The sequence below is a fragment of the Homarus americanus genome, unplaced genomic scaffold, assembly GCF_018991925.1.
Source record: "Homarus americanus isolate GMGI-L3 unplaced genomic scaffold, GMGI_Hamer_2.0 scaffold40856, whole genome shotgun sequence".
In the NCBI taxonomy this organism is placed as follows: Eukaryota; Metazoa; Arthropoda; class Malacostraca; order Decapoda; family Nephropidae; genus Homarus; species Homarus americanus.
Genome location: NW_024734615.1, coordinates 3,533,169 through 3,558,141, shown reverse-complemented (window position 1 = coordinate 3,558,141; position 24,973 = coordinate 3,533,169). Strand labels below are relative to the sequence as shown.

The 24,973-nt window shown below is 57.1% G+C and overlaps 3 protein-coding genes across 3 annotated transcripts; all 3 read right to left on the bottom strand.

Annotated features, from left to right (window-relative positions):
* Positions 1-1,537: 1,537 nt before the first annotated feature.
* On the bottom strand, positions 1,538-2,756 carry LOC121870321 (tetra-peptide repeat homeobox protein 1-like). Its single transcript, XM_042372104.1, has 2 exons — positions 2,514-2,756; positions 1,538-1,858 (listed from the first exon to the last, which is right to left on the bottom strand). The coding sequence occupies exons 1-2, from the start codon at positions 2,754-2,756 to the stop codon at positions 1,538-1,540; spliced, it is 564 nt and encodes a 187-aa protein (XP_042228038.1).
* Positions 2,757-12,656: 9,900 nt separating this feature from the next.
* Positions 12,657-13,875, bottom strand: LOC121870320 (MAGE-like protein 2). Its single transcript, XM_042372103.1, has 2 exons — positions 13,633-13,875; positions 12,657-12,977 (listed from the first exon to the last, which is right to left on the bottom strand). Exons 1-2 carry the CDS (start codon positions 13,873-13,875, stop codon positions 12,657-12,659), a joined length of 564 nt encoding a protein of 187 aa, XP_042228037.1.
* Positions 13,876-17,283: 3,408 nt separating this feature from the next.
* On the bottom strand, positions 17,284-18,565 carry LOC121870319 (basic salivary proline-rich protein 3-like). Its single transcript, XM_042372102.1, has 2 exons — positions 18,006-18,565; positions 17,284-17,590 (listed from the first exon to the last, which is right to left on the bottom strand). Exons 1-2 carry the CDS (start codon positions 18,563-18,565, stop codon positions 17,284-17,286), a joined length of 867 nt encoding a protein of 288 aa, XP_042228036.1.
* Between the last annotated feature and the right edge of the window lie 6,408 nt (positions 18,566-24,973).

The window sequence follows — 24,973 nt, the reverse complement described above, 5'->3', positions numbered from 1 at the left end:
GGTGCCACCAGAAGCCCTGCTAGGGACAGTGGCTCCACCACGGGCCCTCCCAGGGGCGGTGGCGCCGCCAGTGGCCCTACCAGAGGCGCCCCCTCTCAGGAGTCTTAAAGCTTGGTTGGTCGTGTTGTCATACATATTGCATATGTCCAGCAATTCCTTACTTAACTATGATTGGTGGACTAAAATGTAAATCCACCAACTATCAGCCAATAGGAGAACAGAGCAGTCAGTCAGCACAACACCCCAACTTATGTTTTGCTGTTGGATATTTCTTCTCCTTTACATTGTTCATGGTGCTAATATACTGGAAATGCGATGGGCGGTGTGTTTATTTAACGTCATATCGCCTCCCATTGTTCTAAATAGTGCAAAAAAAAACTGCCCCCACGGGTCTTACAGGGACAGTGTCTCCTGGGTTCCTGCTATTTGCCCTACCGGGTTAAACGCCCCTAGGAGCCCTGCCAGGGGAGTCGGCGCTCTCAGGGGCCCACTCAGGGGTGTCGGGGCCAGCAAGTGGGGGGGGCGGGGGGGAAGTTGAAACTTCCAGGAGCCCTCCCAAGGGTGGTGGAGGGGGCTGCCCAGGGGCAGTTGCGCCTTAGGTACCCTCCAAGGAACAGCAGTGTCCCAGGGGCCCTACCAGGGACATTGGATTCCCCAGGGGCCCTCTTAAAGCGGTGGCGCCCCCCAAAACCCTCGTAGGGGCAGTGGCGTCCACAGGGGCAATCCAGGGGCCCTCCCAAGAGTAGTCATGATCCAGGGGCCCTCCCAGGGGGGATGGCGTCTCTAGGGACACTCTCGTGGACAGCGTCGCCCCTAGGGCACCTCCTAGATGCGGTGGCATCCACAGTGGTTTTGCCAGGGGCAGTGACATCAACAAGGGCCCTGTCAGAGACGGTGCTGCCCCTTGAGGCCTTCTGAGATGCAGTGGCGCCAACAGGGACCCTCACAGGGACAATGGTGCCACCAGAATCCCTGCCAGGGGCAATGGCTCCCCCAGGGGCCCTCCCAGGGGCGGTTTTGTCACCAGTGGCCCTACCAGAGGCGCCCCCTCCCAGGAGTCTTATAGCTTGCTTGGTCGTGGTGTCGTACATATTGCATATATCCAGCAATTCCTTACTTAACTATGATTGGTGGACTAAAATGTAAATCCACCAAATAACAGCCAATAGGAGAACAGAGCAGTCAGTCAGTACAACACCCCAACTTATGTTTTGCTGTTGGATGTTTGTTCTCCTTTACATTGTTCTTGGTGCTAATATACTGGAAATGCGATGGGCAGTGTATTTATTTAACGTTATATCTCCTCCCATTGTTCTAATAGTGTAAAAAAAACTGCCCCCATGGGTCTTACAGGGACAGTGTCTTCTGGGGCCCTGCTATTTGCCCTACCAGGTTAAACGCCCCCAGGAGCCCTGCCAGGAGTGTCCGCGCTCCCAGGGGCCCACTCAGGGGTGTCGGGGCCAGCAGGGGGTGGGGGTGAAACTTCTAGGAGCCCTGTCAAGGGCGGTGGAGGGGACCGCCCAGGGACAGTTGCACCCTAGGTACCCTCCAAGGGACAGCAGTGTCCCAGGGGCCCTACCAGGGACATTGGGTTCCCCAGGGGCCCTCTCAGGGGCGTTGGCGCCCCCAAAAACCCTCCTAGGGGCAGTGGCTTCCTCAGGGGCAATCCAGGGGCCCTCCCAACAGTAGTCATGCCTCCAGAGGCCCTCCCAGGGGGGATGGCGTCTCTAGAGACTCTCTCGTGGACAGCCTCGCCCCCAGGGCACCTCACAGATGCGGTGGCATCGACAGTGGCCTTGCCAGGGGCAGTGATATCACCAAGGGCCCTGCCAGGGGCGCTGCTGCCCTCAGAGACTCTCTGAGGTGCAGTGGCGCCAACAGGGACCCTCGCAGGGACAACGGTGCCACCAGAAGCCCTGCCAGGGGCAGTGGCTCCACCACGGGCCCTCCCAGGGGCGGTGGCGCCGCCAGTGGCCCTACCAGAGGCGCCCCCTCTCAGGAGTCTTAAAGCTTGGTTGGTCGTGTTGTCATACATATTGCATATGTCCAGCAATTCCTTACTTAACTATGATTGGTGGACTAAAATGTAAATCCACCAAATAACAGCCAATAGGAGAACAGAGCAGTCAGTCAGCACAACACCCCAACTTATGTTTTGCTGTTGGATATTTATTCTCCTTTACATTGTTATTGGTGCTAATATACTGGAAATGCGATGGGCAGTGTATTTATTTTTTTATCGTCATACTCCAATTGTTGTAAATAGTGCAGAAACAACTACCCCCAGGGACAGTGCCCCCTGGGGCCCTGCCATATGCCTTACCAGGTGTAGTGCCCCAGGGGCCCTCCCAGATGCATCGGGGCTTCCACGGACCCTCCCAGGGGTGTCGGGGACCACAGCAGCCCTCCCAGTGACGGCGGAACTTCCAAGGGCCCTCTCAAGGATGGTGGCGCCCCCAATGGCCTGCCCAGGGGCATTGGCACCCTAGGTACCCTGCCTATGACAGAAGTACCTCCAAAGGCCCTGACAGGGGTGGTGACGCCTTAAGGGGACCTCCAAGAGCCAGTGGTATCCCCAGGGGCCCTGCCATGGGCGGTGGCGCGTCCAGAGGGCCTCCCAGTGACTGCAGTGTCCCCAGCGGAGCTTCCAGGGGCTTTGGTGCCCCCAGGAAAGCTCTCAGGGGTGGTGGCTCCTCCAGGGGCCCTCTCAGGTACAGTGGTGCCAACAGGGGCCCTGACAGGGACAGCGGCACCATCAGGGTTCCTACCAAGGACAGTGGCGGCCCATGGGGCTCTCCCAGCGGCGGTGGCGTCCCCAGTGGCCCTACAAATGGCGCCCCCTCCCAGGAGCTCAATAGCTTGCTTGGTCGTGGTGTCGTACATATTGCATATGTCCGGCAGTTCCTTACTTAACTATGATTGGTGAACTTAAATGGAAATCCACCAAATAACAGCCAATAGGAGAACAGAGCAGTCAGTCAGCACAACACCCCAACTTATGTTTTGCTGTTGGATATTTATTCTCCTTTACATTGTTCATGGTGCTAATATACTGGAAATGCGATGGGCGGTGGTGTGTTTATTTAACGTCATATCGCCTCCCATTGTTCTAAATAGTGCAAAAAAAAACTGCCCCCACGGGTCTTACAGGGACAGTGTCTCCTGGGTTCCTGCTATTTGCCCTACCGGGTTAAACGCCCCTAGGAGCCCTGCCAGGGGAGTCGGCGCTCTCAGGGGCCCACTCAGGGGTGTCGGGGCCAGCAAGTGGGGGGGGGCGGGGGGGGAAGTTGAAACTTCCAGGAGCCCTCCCAAGGGTGGTGGAGGGGGCTGCCCAGGGGCAGTTGCGCCTTAGGTACCCTCCAAGGAACAGCAGTGTCCCAGGGGCCCTACCAGGGACATTGGATTCCCCAGGGGCCCTCTTAAAGCGGTGGCGCCCCCCAAAACCCTCGTAGGGGCAGTGGCGTCCACAGGGGCAATCCAGGGGCCCTCCCAAGAGTAGTCATGATCCAGGGGCCCTCCCAGGGGGGATGGCGTCTCTAGGGACACTCTCGTGGACAGCGTCGCCCCTAGGGCACCTCCTAGATGCGGTGGCATCCACAGTGGTTTTGCCAGGGGCAGTGACATCAACAAGGGCCCTGTCAGAGACGGTGCTGCCCCCAGAGGCCTTCTGAGATGCAGCGGCGCCAACAGGGACCCTCACAGGGACAATGGTGCCACCAGAATCCCTGCCAGGGGCAATGGCTCCCCCAGGGGCCCTCCCAGGGGCGGTTTTGTCACCAGTGGCCCTACCAGAGGCGCCCCCTCCCAGGAGTCTTATAGCTTGCTTGGTCGTGGTGTCGTACATATTGCATATATCCAGCAATTCATTACTTAACTATGATTGGTGGACTAAAATGTAAATCCACCAAATAACAGCCAATAGGAGAACAGAGCAGTCAGTCAGCACAACACCCCAACTTATGTTTTGCTGTTGGATGTTTGTTCTCCTTTACATTGTTCTTGGTGCTAATATACTGGAAAGGCGATGGGCAGTGTATTTATTTAACGTCATATCTCCCATTGTTCTAAATAGTGTAGAAACAACTACCCCCAGGGGCCCTATAGGGACAGTGCCCCCTGGGGCCCTGCCATATGCCTTACCAGGTGCAGTGCCCCAGGGGCCCTCCCAGATGCATCGTGGCTTCCACCCACCCTCCAAGGGGTGTCGGGGACTCCAGCAGCCCTCCCAGTGACGGCGGAACTTCCAGGGGCCCTCCCAAGGAGAGTGGCGGCCCATGGGGCTCTCCCAGCGGCGGTGGCGTCCCCAGTGGCCCTACAAATGGCGCCCCCTCCCAGGAGCTCAATAGCTTGTTTGGTCGTGGTATCGTACATATTGCATATGTCCAGCAGTTCCTTACTTAACTATGATTGGTGGACTTAAATGGAATTCCACCAAATAACAGCCAATAGGAGAACAGAGCAGTCAGTCAGCACAACACCCCAACTTATGTTTTGCTGTTGGATATTTATTCTCCTTTACATTGTTCATGGTGCTAATATACTGGAAATGCGATGGGCAGTGTATTTATTTAACGTTATATCTCCTCCCATTGTTCTAATAGTGTAAAAAAAACTGCCCCCATGGGTCTTACAGGGACAGTGTCTTCTGGGGCCCTGCTATTTGCCCTACCAGGTTAAACGCCCCCAGGAGCCCTGCCAGGGGTGTCCCCGCTCCCAGGGGCCCACTCAGGGGTGTCGGGGCCAGCAGGGGGTGGGGGTGAAACTTCTAGGAGCCCTGTCAAGGGCGGTGGAGGGGACCGCCCAGGAACAGTTGCACCCTAGGTACCCTCCAAGGGACAGCAGTGTCCCAGGGGCCCTACCAGGGACATTGGGTTCCCCAGGGGCCCTCTCAGGGGCGTTGGCGCCCCCCAAAACCCTCCTAGGGGCAGTGGCTTCCTCAGGGGCAATCCAGGGGCCCTCCCAACAGTAGTCATGCCTCCAGAGGCCCTCCCAGGGGGGATGGCGTCTCTAGAGACTCTCTCGTGGACAGCGTCGCCCCCAGGGCACCTCACAGATGCGGTTGCATCCACAGTGGCCTTGCCAGGGGCAGTGATATCACCAAGGGCCCTGCCAGGGGCGCTGCTGCCCTCAGAGACTCTCTGAGGTGCAGTGGCGCCAACAGGGACCCTCGCAGGGACAACGGTGCCACCAGAAGCCCTGCCAGGGACAGTGGCTCCACCACGGGCCCTCCCAGGGGCGGTGGCGCCGCCAGTGGCCCTACCAGAGGCGCCCCCTCTCAGGAGTCTTAAAGCTTGGTTGGTCGTGTTGTCATACATATTGCATATGTCCAGCAATTCCTTACTTAACTATGATTGGTGGACTAAAATGTAAATCCACCAAATATCAGCCAATAGGAGAACAGAGCAGTCAGTCAGCACAACACCCCAACTTATGTTTTGCTGTTGGATATTTATTCTCCTTTACATTGTTCATGGTGCTAATATACTGGAAATGCGATGGGCGGTGTGTTTATTTAACGTCATATCGCCTCCCATTGTTCTAAATAGTGCAAAAAAAAACTGCCCCCACGGGTCTTACAGGGACAGTGTCTCCTGGGTTCCTGCTATTTGCCCTACCGGGTTAAACGCCCCCAGGAGCCCTGCCAGGGGAGTCGGCGCTCTCAGGGGCCCACTCAGGGGTGTCGGGGCCAGCAAGTGGGGGGGGGCGGGGGGGGAAGTTGAAACTTCCAGGAGCCCTCCCAAGGGTGGTGGAGGGGGCTGCCCAGGGGCAGTTGCGCCTTAGGTACCCTCCAAGGAACAGCAGTGTCCCAGGGGCCCTACCAGGGACATTGGATTCCCCAGGGGCCCTCTTAAAGCGGTGGCGCCCCCCAAAACCCTCGTAGGGGCAGTGGCGTCCACAGGGGCAATCCAGGGGCCCTCCCAAGAGTAGTCATGATCCAGGGGCCCTCCCAGGGGGGATGGCGTCTCTAGGGACACTCTCGTGGACAGCGTCGCCCCTAGGGCACCTCCTAGATGCGGTGGCATCCACAGTGGTTTTGCCAGGGGCAGTGACATCAACAAGGGCCCTGTCAGAGACGGTGCTGCCCCCAGAGGCCTTCTGAGATGCAGTGGCGCCAACAGGGACCCTCACAGGGACAATGGTGCCACCAGAATCCCTGCCAGGGGCAATGGCTCCCCCAGGGGCCCTCCCAGGGGCGGGCGGTTTTGTCACCAGTGGCCCTACCAGAGGCGCCCCCTCCCAGGAGTCTTATAGCTTGGTTGGTCGTGGTGTCGTACATATTGCATATATCCAGCAATTCCTTACTTAACTATGATTGGTGGACTAAAATGTAAATCCACCAAATAACAGCCAATAGGAGAACAGAGCAGTCAGTCAGCACAACACCCCAACTTATGTTTTGCTGTTGGATATTTGTTCTCCTTTACATTGTTCTTGGTGCTAATATACTGGAAATGCGATGGGCAGTGTATTTATTTAACGTCATACTCCCATTGTTCTAAATAGTGCAGAAACAACTACCCCCAGGGACAGTGCCCCCTGGGGCCCTGCCATATGCCTTACCAGGTGCAGTGCCCCAGGGGCCCTCCCAGATGCATCGGGCTTCCACGGACCCTCCAGGGGTGTCGGGGTAGCAGCCCTCCCAGTGACGGCGGAACTTCCAGGGGCCCTCCCAAGGATGGTGGCGCCCCCAATGGCCTCCCAAGGGCATTGGCAACCTAGGTACCCTGCCTATGACAGAGTGCCTCCAAGGCCCTGACAGGGGCGGTGGCGCCTAAGGGGACCTCCAAGAGCCAGTGGTATCCCAGGGGTCCTGCCATGGGCGGTGAGCGTCCACAGGGCCTCCCAGTGACTGCAGTGTTCCCAGGGGAGCTTCCAGGGGCTTTGGTGCCCCCAGGAAAGCTCTCAGGGGTGGTGGCTCTCCAGGGCCCTCTCAGGTACAGTGGTGCCAACAGGGGCCCTGACAGGGCTGCGGCCCATTAGGGGCCCTACCAAGGACAGTGGCGGCCCATGGGGCTCTCCCAGCGGCGGTGGCGTCCCCAGTGGCCCTACAAATGGCGCCCCCTCCCAGGAGCTCAATAGCTTGCTTGGTCGTGGTGTCGTACATATTGCATATGTCCGGCAATTCCTTACTTAACTATGATTGGTGGACTTAAATAGAAATCCACCAAATAACAGCCAATAGGAGAACAGAGCAGTCAGTCAGCACAACACCCCAACTTATGTTTTGCTGTTGGATATTTATTCTCCTTTACATTGTTCATGGTGCTAATATACTGGAAATGCGATGGGCAGTGTATTTATTTAACGTTATATCTCCTCTCATTGTTCTAATAGTGTAAAAAAAACTGCCCCCACGGGTCTTACAGGGACAGTGTCTTCTGGGGCCCTGCTATTTGCCCTACCAGGTTAAACGCCCCCAGGAGCCCTGCCAGGGGTGTCCGCGCTCCCAGGGGCCCACTCAGGGGTGTCGGGGCCAGCAGGGGGTGGGGGTGAAACTTCTAGGAGCCCTGTCAAGGGCGGTGGAGGGGACCGCCCAGGGACAGTTGCACCCTAGGTACCCTCCAAGGGACAGCAGTGTCCCAGGGGCCCTACCAGGGACATTGGGTTCCCCAGGGGCCCTCTCAGGGGCGTTGGCGCCCCCCAAAACCCTCCTAGGGGCAGTGGCTTCCTCAGGGGCAATCCAGGGGCCCTCCCAACCCAGTTAAAGCCACCTCCAGGGCACCAGGGGACTGGCGTCTCAGAACTCTCGTGAACCGGCGTCGCTTACCCAGGGCACCTAAGATGCGGTGGCATCCACAGTGGCCTTGCGGGCAGTGATATCACCCAGGGCCCTGCCATGCTGCCACTGCCCCTCAGAGACTCTCTGAGGTGCAGTGCTTTCAGCAAGATGCAGGGACAACGGGTGCCACCAAGAAGCCCTGCCAGGGACAGTGACCACCACCCGGGCCTCCCAAGGCAGTGGCACGCCGCCAGTGGCCCTACCAGGGCGCCCCTCTCAAGGAGTCCTTAAAGCAGTTTGGTCGTGTTGTCGCCACCTTGTTACTTGTCAAGCAATTTCACCCACTTCTTCCTGATTTGGTGAGGACTAAATGTAAATCCGCAATCTGTAATGTCAGGAGAACAGAGCAGTCAGTCAGCACAACACCCCAACTTATGTTTTGCTGTTGGATATTTATTCTCCTTTATATTGTTCATGGTGCTAATATACTGGAAATGCGATAGGCGGTGTGTTTATTTAACGTCATATCTCCTCTCATTGTTCTAAATAGTGCAAGAAAAAACTCCCCCACGGGTCTTACAGGGACAGTGTCTCCTGGGTTCCTGCTATTTGCCCTACCGGGTTAAACGCCCCCAGGAGCCCTGCCAGGGGAGTCGGCGCTCTCAGGGGCCCACTCAGGGGTGTCGGGGCCAGCAAGTGGGGGGGGGGGAAGGTGAAACTTCCAGGAGCCCTCCCAAGGGTGGTGGAGGGGGCTGCCCAGGGGCAGTTGCGCCTTAGGTACCCTCCAAGGAACAGCAGTGTCCCAGGGGCCCTACCAAGGACATTGGATTCCGCAGGGCCCTCTTAAAGCGGTGGCGCCCCCCAAAACCCTCGTAGGGGCAGTGGCGTCCACAGGGGCAATCCAGGGGCCCTCCCAAGAGTAGTCATGCCTCGAGGGGCCCTCCAAGGGGGGATGGCGTCTCTAGGGACTCTCTCGTGGACAGCGTCGCCCCCAGGGTACCTCCCAGATGCGGTGGCATCCACAGTGGTCTTGCCAAGGGCAGTGACATCACCAAGGGCCCTGTCAGAGACGGTGCTGCCCCCAGAGGCCTTCTGAGGTGCAGTGGCGGCAACAGGGACCCTCACAGGGACAACGGTACCACCAGAATCCCTGCCAGGGGCAATGGCTCCCCCAGGGGCCCTCCTAGGGGCGGTTTTGTCACCAGTGGCCCTACCAGAGGCGCCCCCTCCCAGGAGTCTTATAGCTTGTTTGGTCGTGGTGTCGTACATATTGCATATGTCCGGCAATTCCTTACTTAACTATGATTGGTGGACTTAAATGGAATTCCACCAAAAACAGCCAATAGGAGAACAGAGCAGTCAGTCAGCACAACACCCCAACTTATGTTTTGCTGTTGGATATTTATTCTCCTTTACATTGTTCATGGTGCTAATATACTGGAAATGCGATGGGCAGTGTATTTATTTAACGTTATATCTCCTCCCATTGTTCTAATAGTGTAAAAAAAACTGCCCCCACGGGTCTTACAGGGACAGTGTCTTCTGGGGCCCTGCTATTTGCCCTACCAGGTTAAACGCCCCCAGGAGCCCTGCCAGGGGTGTCCGCGCTCCCAGGGGCCCACTCAGGGGTGTCGGGGCCAGCAGGGGGTGGGGGTGAAACTTCTAAGAGCCCTGTCAAGGGCGGTGGAGGGGACCGCCCAGGGGCAGTTGCACCCTAGGTACCCTCCAAGGGACAGTAGTGTCCCAGGGGCCCTACCAGGGACATTGGGTTCCCCAGGGGCCCTCTCAGGGGCGTTGGCGCCCCCCAAAACCCTCCTAGGGGCAGTGGCTTTCTCAGGGGCAATCCAGGGGCCCTCCCAACAGTAGTCATTCCTCCAGAGGCCCTCCCAGGGGGGATGGCGTCTCTAGAGACTCTCTCGTGGACAGCGTCGCCCCAGGGCACCTCACAGATGCGGTGGCATCCACAGTGGCCTTGCCAGGGGCAGTGACATCACCAAGGGCCCTGCCAGGGGCGCTGCTGCCCTCAGAGACTCTCTGAGGTGCAGTGGCGCCAACAGGGACCCTCACAGGGACAACGGTGCCACCAGAAGCCCTGCCAGGGGCAGTGGCTCCACCAGGGCCCTCCCAGGGGCGGTGGCGCCGCCAGTGGCCCTACCAGAGGCGCCCCCTCTCAGGAGTCTTAAAGCTTGGTTGGTCGTGTTGTCATACATATTGCATATGTCCAGCAATTCCTTACTTAACTATGATTGGTGGACTAAAATGTAAATCCACCAAATAACAGCCAATAGGAGAACAGAGCAGTCAGTCAGCACAACACCCCAACTTATGTTTTGCTGTTGGATATTTATTCTCCTTTACATTGTTATTGGTGCTAATATACTGGAAATGCGATGGGCAGTGTATTTATTTTTTTATCGTCATACTCCAATTGTTGTAAATAGTGCAGAAACAACTACCCCCAGGGACAGTGCCCCCTGGGGCCCTGCCATATGCCTTACCAGGTGTAGTGCCCCAGGGGCCCTCCCAGATGCATCGGGGCTTCCACGGACCCTCCCAGGGGTGTCGGGGACCACAGCAGCCCTCCCAGTGACGGCGGAACTTCCAAGGGCCCTCTCAAGGATGGTGGCGCCCCCAATGGCCTGCCCAGGGGCATTGGCACCCTAGGTACCCTGCCTATGACAGAAGTACCTCCAAAGGCCCTGACAGGGGTGGTGACGCCTTAAGGGGACCTCCAAGAGCCAGTGGTATCCCCAGGGGCCCTGCCATGGGCGGTGGCGCGTCCAGAGGGCCTCCCAGTGACTGCAGTGTCCCCAGCGGAGCTTCCAGGGGCTTTGGTGCCCCCAGGAAAGCTCTCAGGGGTGGTGGCTCCTCCAGGGGCCCTCTCAGGTACAGTGGTGCCAACAGGGGCCCTGACAGGGACAGCGGCACCATCAGGGTTCCTACCAAGGACAGTGGCGGCCCATGGGGCTCTCCCAGCGGCGGTGGCGTCCCCAGTGGCCCTACAAATGGCGCCCCCTCCCAGGAGCTCAATAGCTTGCTTGGTCGTGGTGTCGTACATATTGCATATGTCCGGCAGTTCCTTACTTAACTATGATTGGTGAACTTAAATGGAAATCCACCAAATAACAGCCAATAGGAGAACAGAGCAGTCAGTCAGCACAACACCCCAACTTATGTTTTGCTGTTGGATATTTATTCTCCTTTACATTGTTCATGGTGCTAATATACTGGAAATGCGATGGGCGGTGTGTTTATTTAACGTCATATCGCCTCCCATTGTTCTAAATAGTGCAAAAAAAAACTGCCCCCACGGGTCTTACAGGGACAGTGTCTCCTGGGTTCCTGCTATTTGCCCTACCGGGTTAAACGCCCCCAGGAGCCCTGCCAGGGGAGTCGGCGCTCTCAGGGGCCCACTCAGGGGTGTCGGGGCCCAAGTGGGGGGGGCACTTCCAGGAGCCCTCCCAAGGTGGTGTGCCCAGGGGCAGTTGGGGTACCCTCCCAGCAGTGTCCCAGGGGCCCTACCAGGGGGGGGGCCCTCTTAAAGCGGTGGCGCCCCCCAAAACCCTCGTAGGGGCAGTGGCGTCCACAGGGGCAATCCAGGGGCCCTCCCAAGAGTAGTCATGATCCAGGGGCCCTCCCAGGGGGGATGGCGTCTCTAGGGACACTCTCGTGGACAGCGTCGCCCCTAGGGCACCTCCTAGATGCGGTGGCATCCACAGTGGTTTTGCCAGGGGCAGTGACATCAACAAGGGCCCTGTCAGAGACGGTGCTGCCCCCAGAGGCCTTCTGAGATGCAGCGGCGCCAACAGGGACCCTCACAGGGACAATGGTGCCACCAGAATCCCTGCCAGGGGCAATGGCTCCCCCAGGGGCCCTCCCAGGGGCGGTTTTGTCACCAGTGGCCCTACCAGAGGCGCCCCCTCCCAGGAGTCTTATAGCTTGCTTGGTCGTGGTGTCGTACATATTGCATATATCCAGCAATTCATTACTTAACTATGATTGGTGGACTAAAATGTAAATCCACCAAATAACAGCCAATAGGAGAACAGAGCAGTCAGTCAGCACAACACCCCAACTTATGTTTTGCTGTTGGATGTTTGTTCTCCTTTACATTGTTCTTGGTGCTAATATACTGGAAAGGCGATGGGCAGTGTATTTATTTAACGTCATATCTCCCATTGTTCTAAATAGTGTAGAAACAACTACCCCCAGGGGCCCTATAGGGACAGTGCCCCCTGGGGCCCTGCCATATGCCTTACCAGGTGCAGTGCCCCAGGGGCCCTCCCAGATGCATCGTGGCTTCCACCCACCCTCCAAGGGGTGTCGGGGACTCCAGCAGCCCTCCCAGTGACGGCGGAACTTCCAGGGGCCCTCCCAAGGAGAGTGGCGGCCCATGGGGCTCTCCCAGCGGCGGTGGCGTCCCCAGTGGCCCTACAAATGGCGCCCCCTCCCAGGAGCTCAATAGCTTGTTTGGTCGTGGTATCGTACATATTGCATATGTCCAGCAGTTCCTTACTTAACTATGATTGGTGGACTTAAATGGAATTCCACCAAATAACAGCCAATAGGAGAACAGAGCAGTCAGTCAGCACAACACCCCAACTTATGTTTTGCTGTTGGATATTTATTCTCCTTTACATTGTTCATGGTGCTAATATACTGGAAATGCGATGGGCAGTGTATTTATTTAACGTTATATCTCCTCCCATTGTTCTAATAGTGTAAAAAAAACTGCCCCCATGGGTCTTACAGGGACAGTGTCTTCTGGGGCCCTGCTATTTGCCCTACCAGGTTAAACGCCCCCAGGAGCCCTGCCAGGGGTGTCCCCGCTCCCAGGGGCCCACTCAGGGGTGTCGGGGCCAGCAGGGGGTGGGGGTGAAACTTCTAGGAGCCCTGTCAAGGGCGGTGGAGGGGACCGCCCAGGAACAGTTGCACCCTAGGTACCCTCCAAGGGACAGCAGTGTCCCAGGGGCCCTACCAGGGACATTGGGTTCCCCAGGGGCCCTCTCAGGGGCGTTGGCGCCCCCCAAAACCCTCCTAGGGGCAGTGGCTTCCTCAGGGGCAATCCAGGGGCCCTCCCAACAGTAGTCATGCCTCCAGAGGCCCTCCCAGGGGGGATGGCGTCTCTAGAGACTCTCTCGTGGACAGCGTCGCCCCCAGGGCACCTCACAGATGCGGTTGCATCCACAGTGGCCTTGCCAGGGGCAGTGATATCACCAAGGGCCCTGCCAGGGGCGCTGCTGCCCTCAGAGACTCTCTGAGGTGCAGTGGCGCCAACAGGGACCCTCGCAGGGACAACGGTGCCACCAGAAGCCCTGCCAGGGGCAGTGGCTCCACCACGGGCCCTCCCAGGGGCGGTGGCGCCGCCAGTGGCCCTACCAGAGGCGCCCCCTCTCAGGAGTCTTAAAGCTTGGTTGGTCGTGTTGTCATACATATTGCATATGTCCAGCAATTCCTTACTTAACTATGATTGGTGGACTAAAATGTAAATCCACCAAATAACAGCCAATAGGAGAACAGAGCAGTCAGTCAGCACAACACCCCAACTTATGTTTTGCTGTTGGATATTTATTCTCCTTTACATTGTTATTGGTGCTAATATACTGGAAATGCGATGGGCAGTGTATTTATTTTTTTATCGTCATACTCCAATTGTTGTAAATAGTGCAGAAACAACTACCCCCAGGGACAGTGCCCCCTGGGGCCCTGCCATATGCCTTACCAGGTGTAGTGCCCCAGGGGCCCTCCCAGATGCATCGGGGCTTCCACGGACCCTCCCAGGGGTGTCGGGGACCGCAGCAGCCCTCCCAGTGACGGCGGAACTTCCAAGGGCCCCCTCAAGGATGGTGGCGCCCCCAATGGCCTGCCCAGGGGCATTGGCACCCTAGGTACCCTGCCTATGACAGAAGTACCTCCAAAGGCCCTGACAGGGGTGGTGACGCCTTAAGGGGACCTCCAAGAGCCAGTGGTATCCCCAGGGGCCCTGCCATGGGCGGTGGCGCGTCCAGAGGGCCTCCCAGTGACTGCAGTGTCCCCAGCGGAGCTTCCAGGGGCTTTGGTGCCCCCAGGAAAGCTCTCAGGGGTGGTGGCTCCTCCAGGGGCCCTCTCAGGTACAGTGGTGCCAACAGGGGCCCTGACAGGGGCAGCGGCGCCATCAGGGTCCCTACCAAGGACAGTGGCGGCCCATGGGGCTCTCCCATCGGCGGTGGCGTCCCCAGTGGCCCGACAAATGGCGCCCCCTCCCAGGAGCTCAATAGCTTGCTTGGTCGTGGTGTCGTACATATTGCATATGTCCAGCAGTTCCTTACTTAACTATGATTGGTGGACTAAAATGTAAATCCACCAAATAACAGCCAATAGGAGAACAGAGCAGTCAGTCAGCACAACACCCCAACTTATGTTTTGCTGTTGGATATTTATTCTCCTTTACATTGTTCATGGTGCTAATATACTGGAAATGCGATGGGCAGTGTATTTATTTAACGTTATATCTCCTCTCATTGTTCTAATAGTGTAAAAAAAACTGCCCCCACGGGTCTTACAGGGACAGTGTCTTCTGGGGCCCTGCTATTTGCCCTACCAGGTTAAACGCCCCCAGGAGCCCTGCCAGGGGTGTCCGCGCTCCCAGGGGCCCACTCAGGGGTGTCGGGGCCAGCAGGGGGTGGGGGTGAAACTTCTAGGAGCCCTGTCAAGGGCGGTGGAGGGGACCGCCCAGGGACAGTTGCACCCTAGGTACCCTCCAAGGGACAGCAGTGTCCCAGGGGCCCTACCAGGGACATTGGGTTCCCCAGGGGCCCTCTCAGGGGCGTTGGCGCCCCCCAAAACCCTCCTAGGGGCAGTGGCTTCCTCAGGGGCAATCCAGGGGCCCTCCCAACAGTTGTCATGCCTCCAGAGGCCCTCCCAGGGGGGATGGCGTCTCTAGAGACTCTCTCGTGGACAGCGTCGCCCCCAGGGCACCTCACAGATGCGGTGGCATCCACAGTGGCCTTGCCAGGGGCAGTGATATCACCAAGGGCCCTGCCAGGGGCGCTGCTGCCCTCAGAGACTCTCTGAGGTGCAGTGGCGCCAACAGGGACCCTCGCAGGGACAACGGTGCCACCAGAAGCCCTGCCAGGGACAGTGGCTCCACCACGGGCCCTCCCAGGGGCGGTGGCGCCGCCAGTGGCCCTACCAGAGGCGCCCCCTCTCAGGAGTCTTAAAGCTTGGTTGGTCGTGTTGTCATACATATTGCATATGTCCAGCAATTCCTTACTTAACTATGATTGGTGGACTAAAATGTAAATCCACCAAATATCAGCCAATAGGAGAACAGAGCAGTCAGTCAGCACAACACCCCAACTTATGTTTTGCTGTTGGATATTTATTCTCCTTTACATTGTTCATGGTGCTAATATACTGGAAATGCGATGGGCGGTGTGTTTATTTAACGTCATATCGCCTCCCATTGTTCTAAATAGTGCAAAAAAAAACTGCCCCCACGGGTCTTACAGGGACAGTGTCTCCTGGGTTCCTGCTATTTGCCCTACCGGGTTAAACGCCCCCAGGAGCCCTGCCAGGGGAGTCGGCGCTCTCAGGGGCCCACTCAGGGGTGTCGGGGCCAGCAAGTGGGGGGGGGCGGGGGGGGAAGTTGAAACTTCCAGGAGCCCTCCCAAGGGTGGTGGAGGGGGCTGCCCAGGGGCAGTTGCGCCTTAGGTACCCTCCAAGGAACAGCAGTGTCCCAGGGGCCCTACCAGGGACATTGGATTCCCCAGGGGCCCTCTTAAAGCGGTGGCGCCCCCCAAAACCCTCGTAGGGGCAGTGGCGTCCACAGGGGCAATCCAGGGGCCCTCCCAAGAGTAGTCATGATCCAGGGGCCCTCCCAGGGGGGATGGCGTCTCTAGGGACACTCTCGTGGACAGCGTCGCCCCTAGGGCACCTCCTAGATGCGGTGGCATCCACAGTGGTTTTGCCAGGGGCAGTGACATCAACAAGGGCCCTGTCAGAGACGGTGCTGCCCCCAGAGGCCTTCTGAGATGCAGTGGCGCCAACAGGGACCCTCACAGGGACAATGGTGCCACCAGAAGCCCTGCCAGGGACAGTGGCTCCACCACGGGCCCTCCCAGGGGCGGTGGCGCCGCCAGTGGCCCTACCAGAGGCGCCCCCTCTCAGGAGTCTTAAAGCTTGGTTGGTCGTGGTGTCGTACATATTGCATATGTCCAGCAATTCCTTACTTAACTATGATTGGTGGACTAAAATGTAAATCCACCAAATAACAGCCAATAGGAGAACAGAGCAGTCAGTCAGCACAACACCCCAACTTATGTTTTGCTGTTGGATATTTATTCTCCTTTACATTGTTATTGGTGCTAATATACTGGAAATGCGATGGGCAGTGTATTTATTTTTTCATCGTCATACTCCAATTGTTCTAAATAGTGCAGAAACAACTACCCCCAGGGACAGTGCCCCCTGGGGCCCTGCCATATGCCTTACCAGGTGTAGTGCCCCAGGGGCCCTCCCAGATGCATCGGGGCTTCCACGGACCCTCCCAGGGGTGTCGGGGACCGCAGCAGCCCTCCCAGTGACGGCGGAACTTCCAAGGGCCCTCTCAAGGATGGTGGCGCCCCCAATGGCCTTCCCAGGGGCATTGGCACCCTAGGTACCCTGCCTATGACAGAAGTACCTCCAAAGGCCCTGACAGGGGTGGTGACGCCTTAAGGGGACCTCCAAGAGCCAGTGGTATCCCCATGGGCCCTGCCATGGGCGGTGGAGCGTCCAGAGGGCCTCCCAGTGACTGCAGTGTCCCCAGCGGAGCTTCCAGGGGCTTTGGTGCCCCCAGGAAAGCTCTCAGGGGTGGTGGCTCCTCCAGGGGCCCTCTCAGGTACAGTGGTGCCAACAGGGGCCCTGACAGGGGCAGCGGCGCCATCAGGGTCCCTACCAACGACAGTGGCGGCCCACGGGGCTCTCCCATCGGCGGTGGCGTCCCCAGTGGCCCGACAAATGGCGCCCCCTCCCAGGAGCTCAATAGCTTGCTTGGTCGTGGTGTCGTACATATTGCATATGTCCGGCAATTCCTTACTTAACTATGATTGGTGGACTTAAATAGAAATCCACCAAATAACAGCCAATAGGAGAACAGAGCAGTCAGTCAGCACAACACCCCAACTTATGTTTTGCTGTTGGATATTTATTCTCCTTTACATTGTTCATGGTGCTAATATACTGGAAATGCGATGGGCGGTGTGTTTATTTAACGTCATATCGCCTCCCATTGTTCTAAATAGTGCAAAAAAAAACTGCCCCCACGGGTCTTACAGGGACAGTGTCTCCTGGGTTCCTGCTATTTGCCCTACCGGGTTAAACGCCCCCAGGAGCCCTGCCAGGGGAGTCGGCGCTCTCAGGGGCCCACTCAGGGGTGTCGGGGCCAGCAAGTGGGGGGGGCGGGGGGGAAGGTGAAACTTCCAGGAGCCCTCCCAAGGGTGGTGGAGGGGGCTGCCTAGGGGCAGTTGCGCCTTAGGTACCCTCCAAGGAACAGCAGTGTCCCAGGGGCCCTACCAGGGACATTGGATTCCCCAGGGGCCCTCTTAAAGCGGTGGCGCCCCCCATAACCCTCGTAGGGGCAGTGACGTCCACAGTGGCAATCCAGGGGCCCTCCCAAGAGTAGTCATGCCTCCAGGGGCCCTCCCAGGGGGGATGGCGTCTCTAGGGACTCTCTCGTGGACAGCGTCGCCCCCAGGGCACCTCCCAGATGCGGTGGCATCCACAGTGGTCTTGCCAGGGGCAGTGACATCACCAAGGGCCCTGTCAGAGACGGTGCTGCCCCCAGAGGCCTTCTGAGGTGCAGTGGCGCCAACAGGGACCCTCACAGGAACAACGGTGCCACCAGAATCCCTGCCAGGGGCAATGGCTCACCCAGGGGCCCTCCTAGGGGCGGTTTTGTCACCAGTGGCCCTACCAGAGGCGCCCCCTCCCAGGAGTCTTATAGCTTGCTTGGTCGTGGTGTCGTACATATTGCATATATCCAGCAATTCCTTACTTAACTATGATTGGTGGACTAAAATATAAATCCACCAAATAACAGCCAATAGGAGAACAGAGCAGTCAGTCAGCACAACACCCCAACTTATGTTTTGCTGTTGGATATTTGTTCTCCTTTACATTGTTCTTGGTGCTAATATACTGGAAATGCGATGGGCAGTGTATTTATTTAACGTCATATCTCCCATTGTTCTAAATAGTGTAGAAACAACTACCCCCAGGGGCCCTATAGGGACAGTGCCCCCTGGGGCCCTGCCATATGCCTTACCAGGTGCAGTGCCCCAGGGGCCCTCCCAGATGCATCGTGGCTTCCACGGACCCTCCAAGGGGTGTCGGGGACTCCAGCAGCCCTCCCAGTGACGGCGGAACTTCCAGGGGCCCTCCCAAGGATGGTGGCGCCCCCAATGGCCTGCCCAAGGGCATTGGCACCCTAGGTACCCTGCCTATGACAGAGGTGCCTCCAAGGGCCCTGACAGGGGCGGTGGCGCCTCCAGGGGACCTCCAAGAGCCAGTGGTATCTCCAGGGGTCCTGCCATGGGCGGTGATGCGTCCACAGGGCCTCCCAGTGACTGCAGTGTTCCCAGGGGAGCTTCCAGGGGCTTTGGTGCCCCCAGGAAAGCTCTCAGGGGTGGTGGCTCTCTCAGGAGCCCTCTCAGGTACAGTGGTGCCAACAGGGGCCCTGACAGGGACAGCGGCACCATCAGGGGCCCTACCAAGGACAGTGGCGGCCCATGGGGCTCTCCCAGCGGCGGTGGCGTCCCCAGTGGCCCTACAAATGGCGCCCCCTCCCAGGAGCTCAATAGCTTGTTTGGTCGTGGTGTCGTACATATTGCATATGTCCAGCAGTTCCTTACTTAACTATGATTGGTGGACTTAAATGGAATTCCACCAAATAACAGCCAATAGGAGAACAGAGCAGTCAGTCAGCACAACACCCCAACTTATGTTTTGCTGTTGGATATTTATTCTCCTTTACATTGTTCATGGTGCTAATATACTGGAAATGCGATGGGCAGTGTATTTATTTAACGTCATATCTCCTCCCATTGTTCTAATAGTGTAAAAAAAACTGCCCCCACGGGTCTTACAGGGACAGTGTCTTCTGGGGCCCTGCTATTTGCCCTACCAGGTTAAACGCCCCCAGGAGCCCTGCCAGGGGTGTCCGCGCTCCCAGGGGCCCACTCAGGGGTGTCGGGGCCAGCAGGGGGTGGGGGTGAAACTTCTAGGGGCCCTCTGAAGGGCGGTGGAGGGGGCCGCCCAGGCGCAGTTGCACCCTAGGTACCCTCCAAGGGAGAGCAGTGTCCCAGGGGCCCTCTCAGGGGCGTTGGCGCCCCCCAAAACCCTCCTAGGGGCAGTGGCTTCCTCAGGGGCAATCCAGGGGCCCTCCCAACAGTTGTCATGCCTCCAGAGGCCCTCCCAGGGGGGATGGCGTCTCTAGAGACTCTCTCGTGGACAGCGTCGCCCCCAGGGCACCTCACGGATGCGGTGGCATCCACAGTGGCCTTGCCAGGGGCAGTGACATCACCAAGGGCCCTGCCAGGGGCGCTGCTGCCCTCAGAGACTCTCTGAGGTGCAGTGGCGCCAACAGGGACCCTCACAGGGACAACGGTGCCACCAGAAGCCCTGCCAGGGGCAGTGGCTCCACCAGGGGCCCTCCCAGGGGCGGTGGCGCCGCCAGTGGCCCTACCAGAGGCGCCCCCTCTCAGGAGTCTTAAAGCTTGGTTGGTCGTGTTGTCATACATATTGCATATGTCCAGCAATTCCTTACTTAACTATGATTGGTGGACTAAAATGTAAATCCACCAAATAACAGCCAATAGGAGAACAGAGCAGTCAGTCAGCACAACACCCCAACTTATATTTTGCTGTTGGATATTTATTCTCCTTTACATTGTTATTGGTGCTAATATACTGGAAATGCGATGGGCAGTGTATTTATTTAACGTCATATCTCCTCCCATTGTTCTAATAGTGTAAAAAAAATTGCCCCCACGGGTCTTACAGGGACAGTGTCTTCTGGGGCCCTGCTATTTGCCCTACCAGGTTAAACGCCCCCAGGAGCCCTGCCAGGGGTGTCCGCGCTCGCAGGGGCCCACTCAGGGGTGTCGGGGCCAGCAGGGGGTGGGGGGGTGAAACTTCTAGGAGCCCTCTCAAGGGCGGTGGAGGGGGCCGCCCAGGGGCAGTTGCACCCTAGGTACCCTCTAAGGGACAGCAGTGTCTCAGGGGCCCTATCAGGGGCATTGGGTTCCCCAGGGGCCCTCTTAGGGGCGGTGGCGCCCCCTAAAACACTCGTAGGGGCAGTGGCGTCCACAGGGGCAATCCACGGGCCCTCCCAAGAGTAGTCGTGCCTCCAGGGTCCCTCCCAGGGTGGATGACGCCTCTAGAGACTCTCTCGTGGACAGCGTCGCCCCCAGGGCACCTCCCAGATGCGGTGGCATCCACAGTGGCCTTGCCAGGGGCAGTGACATCACCAAGGGCCGTGCCAGGGGCAGTGCTGCCCTCAGAGGCCCTCTGAGGTGCAGTGGCGCCAACAGGGACCCTGACAGGGGCAATGGCACCCCCAGGGGCCCTCCCAGGGGCGGTGGAAGACGCCCGTGGCCCTACCAGAGGCGCCCCCTCCCAGGAATCTTATAGCTTGCTTGGTCGTGGTGTCGTACATATTTCATATGTCCAGCAATTCCTTACTTAACGATGATTTGTGGACTTAAATGTAAATCCACCAAATAACAGCTAATAGGAGAACAGAGCAGTCAGTCAACACAACACCCCAACTTATGTTTTGCTGTTGGATATTTATTCTCCTTTACATTGTTATTGGTGCTAATATACTGGAAATCCAATGAGCAGTGTATTTATTTAACGTCATATCTCCCATGTTCTAAATATGGGACAGTTCCCCCTTTGGCTCTGCCATTTGCCCTATCAGGTGTGGCGCCTCCAGGGGCTCTGAGGGGCCCTCCCAGAGGCGGTGGAGTTTCCAGGGGCCCTCCTAATGACCGCGGCGCCCCCAGGGGCCAGCCCTGGGCAGTGGCACCCTAAGGACCCTCCCAGGGACAGCGGCAACCCCCAGGAGCCCTTCCAGGAGCAGTGAAGCCCTCAGGTGCCCTCTCAGAGGCGGTGGCGCTTCCAGTGGCCCTCTCAGGGGCGGAGGCGCCCTCAAAAGCTCACCCAATGGCAGTGTCACGCCTTTATGTATTCTCCAGTGGATAGCATCGCCCCCATGGGTCCTCCCAGAGACGATGGCGTCCCCAGGGGCCTTTCCAGGGGCGGTGGCGCCCTCATGGTCCCTCTCAGGGATAGGAGCGCCTCCTAGGGACCTTCCAGGGGTGTTGGTGCCCCCAGGGGCCCTGCCAGGGTGGATGGAGTCCGCAGGTGCCCTCTCAAGGGCGGTCACGCCTCCAGGGGCTTTCCCAAAGGTTGCAGCGCACCCAGTGGCCCTCCCAGGAGACGTGGCACCCTAGGGGCCCTCTGAGGGGTGGTGGTGCCCCCGCGGGATCTCCCAATCGCGGTGGCCCCTCAGGGGCCCTCCTAGGGGTGGTATCGTCTCTATGGACCCTCTCGGACATAGCAGCGCCCCCAAGGGACCTCCCAGAGGCGGTGGCGTCCCCAGGGACCCTGCCAGGGGCGGTGGCGCCCCCATGGCCCCTTCCAGGGACACCGGCGCCCCTAAGGGACCTTCTAGGGGCGTTGTTGCCTCCAGGGGCTCTGCCAGGGTCGATGGTGCCCTTGGGCCCTCTGAGGGGCGGTGGCGCCCCCATAGGCGCGCTGGTGCCAACAGGGGTATTGCCGGGGTACAGCTGCACCACCAAGGGCCCTGCCAGGGGCAGTGATGACCCCCGGGGCATTGCCAGTGGCGACGGCGCCCCCACCCATTAACCTTATAGCTTGCTTGGTCGTGGTGTCGTACATATTGCATATGTCCCGCAATTCATTACTTAACTGTGACTGGTGGACTAAAATGTAAATCCACCAAATAACAGCCAATAGGAGTACAGAGCAGTCAGTCAGCACAACACCCCAACTTATGTTTTCCTGTTGGATATTTATTCTCCTTTACATTGTTCATGGTGCTAATATACTGGAAATGCGATGGGTAGTGTATTTATTTAACGTCATATCTCCTCCCTTTGTTCTAAAGTGCAAAAAAAAAACTGCCCCCACGGGTCTTACAATGACAGTGCCTCCTGGGGCTCTGCCATTTGCCCTACCAGGTGTGGTGCCCCCAGGAGCCATCCCAGGGGCCTTCCCAAGGCTCTCGAGGCCCCAGGGGCCCTCCGAAGAGCAGTGGAACTTTCCGCGGCCCTTCCAAGTGCAGCAGCGAACCCAGGGGACCTCCCATAGGTGGTAGCGCCTCTAGGGGCTTTTCCGGGGAAGGCGGCGCCTTCAGGGGACCTGCCAGGGGCCGTGGCGCTCCCAGAGGCCCTCCGAGGTACAGCGCTGCTCCCAGTGGACCTTCCATGGGCGCTGGCACCCTCCAGAGGCCCTCTCAAGGGTGGTTGCGTCAACAGAGGCCCTGCTAGGGGCGTTGGCGACCCCAGGGGCCCCTGCCAGGGAGCGAGGCGCCCCGAGGCTTCCTACATGGGAGAGCGGTGCCTTTAGGACCCCCCCAGGGGTGGTAGCATCTCCAGGGTCCTCCCAGGGGCCCTACTAGGTACATTTGACCCCCAGGGGACCTGCCAGAGACAGCGGCGCCCCCAGTGCCCTCCCATGGATGGTGGGGCCTCGAGGAGCCCTGCCAGGCGCAGTGGTGCCAAATGGAGCTATGGCAGGGGCGGTGGTGCCCCTAGGTGCCCTGGCAAGAGCGGTGGAGCCCCCAGGGGTCCTCTCAGGGGCTTTGATACCCTCAGGGACCGTCCCAGGGACAGCTGCGCCCCCCGGGGGCCCTGTCGGTGGTGACAGGGGTAAGAAGGGCGGGAAAGAGAGGTGTGGTTATGGAGGGCGTGGAGGAGGGCTGTGGGTATGGAGGGCGTGGAGGAGGGGTATGGGTATGGAGGGGTGTGGGTATGCAGGGCGTGGAGGACGGGTGTGGATATGGAGGGCGTGGAGGAGTGGTGTGGGTAAGGAGGGCGTGGGTAAGGAGGGCGTGGGTATGGAGGCCGTGGAGGAGGGGTGTGGGTATGGAGGGAATGGAGGTAGGGTGTGGGTATGAAGGGGTGGAGGTGGGCATGGAAGTGTGGAGGAGGGGTGTGGGTGGAGGACATGGAGGGCCTGGGATGAGGGATGTGGGTATAGATGGCGGGAGGAGGGGTGGGGTATGGGAGGGCAAGGAGGGGGGTATGGAGGGCCTGGATGAGGGATGTGGGTATAGATGGCGTGGAGGAGGGGTGGGGTATGGAGGGCATGGAAAGGGTTGGGTATGGAAGGGGTAGAGGTGGGGTGTGAGTATGGAGGGTGGATGAGGGGTGGGGTATGGAGGGCCTGGATGAGGGACGTGGGTATGGAGGGCATGGAGGAGGGTGTGGGGTATGGAGGACCTGGATGAGGGATGGGTATGGGAAGGGAGGAGGGGGTGTGGGTATGGGAGGTATGGAGGGGTGTGGGGTACGGAGGGCCTGGATGAGGGATGTGGGGTGGGAGGAGGGTGTGGGTATGGGAGGTATGGAGGGGTGGGGTATGGAGGGTAGGAGAGGGGTGGGGTATGGGAGGTATGGAGGGGTGGGGTATGGAGGGGGGGTGGAGGAGGGGTGGGTATGGAGGGTATGGGAGGAGGGTGTGGGGTATGGAGGGTATGGAGGGAGGGTGTGGGTATGGAGGAGGGGTGTGGGTATGGAGGAGGGGGTGGGTATGGAGGAGGGGTGGGTATGGAGGGGTGTGGATATGGAGGGTATGGAGGAGGGGTGTGGGTATGGAGGAGGCGTGTGGGTATGGAGGGTATGGAGGAGGGGTGTAGGTATGGAGGGTATGGAGGAGGGATATGGGTATGTGCTCAGGATTGAAAACTCTTCAAGGATAGAGTATATGTAATATATACAGGCATCCCCCAGGTTACAGGAGGGATGCATCCTTGAAAATGCTTCTGTATTGAGGAATTCTGTAACGTTGGACCAATTTTCCAATTGACTACCATTATATAAGTGAAGATGCATTCCCAAGGAAATATTTTCGCTGAAAATACGTAATACAAGCACACATGTGAATGAAAATAAACATTTTTAAACACATACATTGATTAACTTCTGATGTAACACACAACACTTGAATTTAACTCGCCAGAAACATGTTGAGTGCTGCACGAGGTGAGGTGGTGTGGTGCAATCAGAGTTACTTGGAGGGAGACTTGGGGATACACTCTGGCCATATGTTCTTCCACACACCATTCATGAATGATGTTTTCAGTTCATCACATGACTCGGCTATGTTTTCCAAGGCATTCATGATGTTGAAATTCTTCCAGAAGTCCCTGACTGTTGGTTTATATCCTCCCCATCAAATGCTGCTATATATATATATGTATATATACACTATATATATATATATATATATATATGTATATATACACTATATATATATATATATATATATATATATATATATATATATATATATATATATATATATATATATATATATATATATATATATATATATATATATATATATATATATATATATATATATATATATATATATATATATATATATATATATATATATATATATATATATATATATATACACAGTATACTGTATGTGTGAAGCTGTATCTTTGTGTTAGTCACATATGGCATCTCTAAAAATTCATCTGGGTTTACATCTTCTATCCCTTTCAAGAAATTGTTTGAATGAGGTTTGCCTTGGACCCTCAGTCACTATATTCTTATGTTTTAGCCTCAAAATACAGTCCAAAAAGTGCATTGACATAACATAACTAGTGTGAGAAGGCAATTAATCAGCTGAAGTATAGTAACTTGGGCTGGGGAATATTCATGTGGGTTAAGCTAGGCAGTAGTGGGGAGTGCTGCCATATATAAGGGTGAGATCAAACAACTAAAGGGCAAGCATTATAACTAGAACTGCATGGCTCTAGTTTTTCCATTAGCTTTAAGAGATTGAATGCTGAAAACAATACACAATTCACAGATATACATTTCCTTCATCTAATATTGAGCTGAATAAAAACACCATTACATGACAGGACTGATCTAAAGTACTGCTTTGTATTAGCTTATTTATTGAAATAAAACTTTCTGCTCTGGGACTAGCAGTCTTACAAAGTACAATATATACAAATTGTTA

Coding starts and splice junctions, on each gene's coding strand:
- LOC121870321 (XM_042372104.1), bottom strand. CDS start 2,756: ATGGTGCCGCTGTCCCTGTCAGGGCCCCTGTTGGCACCACTGTACCTG. Junction 1,859..2,513: donor CCCTGTCAGGGCCTTTGGAG/GTACTTCTGTCA, acceptor ACTGCACCTCAG/AGAGTCTCTGAGGGCAGCAG.
- LOC121870320 (XM_042372103.1), bottom strand. CDS start 13,875: ATGGCGCCGCTGCCCCTGTCAGGGCCCCTGTTGGCACCACTGTACCTG. Junction 12,978..13,632: donor CCCTGTCAGGGCCTTTGGAG/GTACTTCTGTCA, acceptor ACTGCACCTCAG/AGAGTCTCTGAGGGCAGCAG.
- LOC121870319 (XM_042372102.1), bottom strand. CDS start 18,565: ATGTACGACACCACGACCAAACAAGCTATTGAGCTCCTGGGAGGGGGC. Junction 17,591..18,005: donor CCCCTGGGGCACTGCACCTG/GTAAGGCATATG, acceptor TGCCCCTGGCAG/GGATTCTGGTGGCACCGTTG.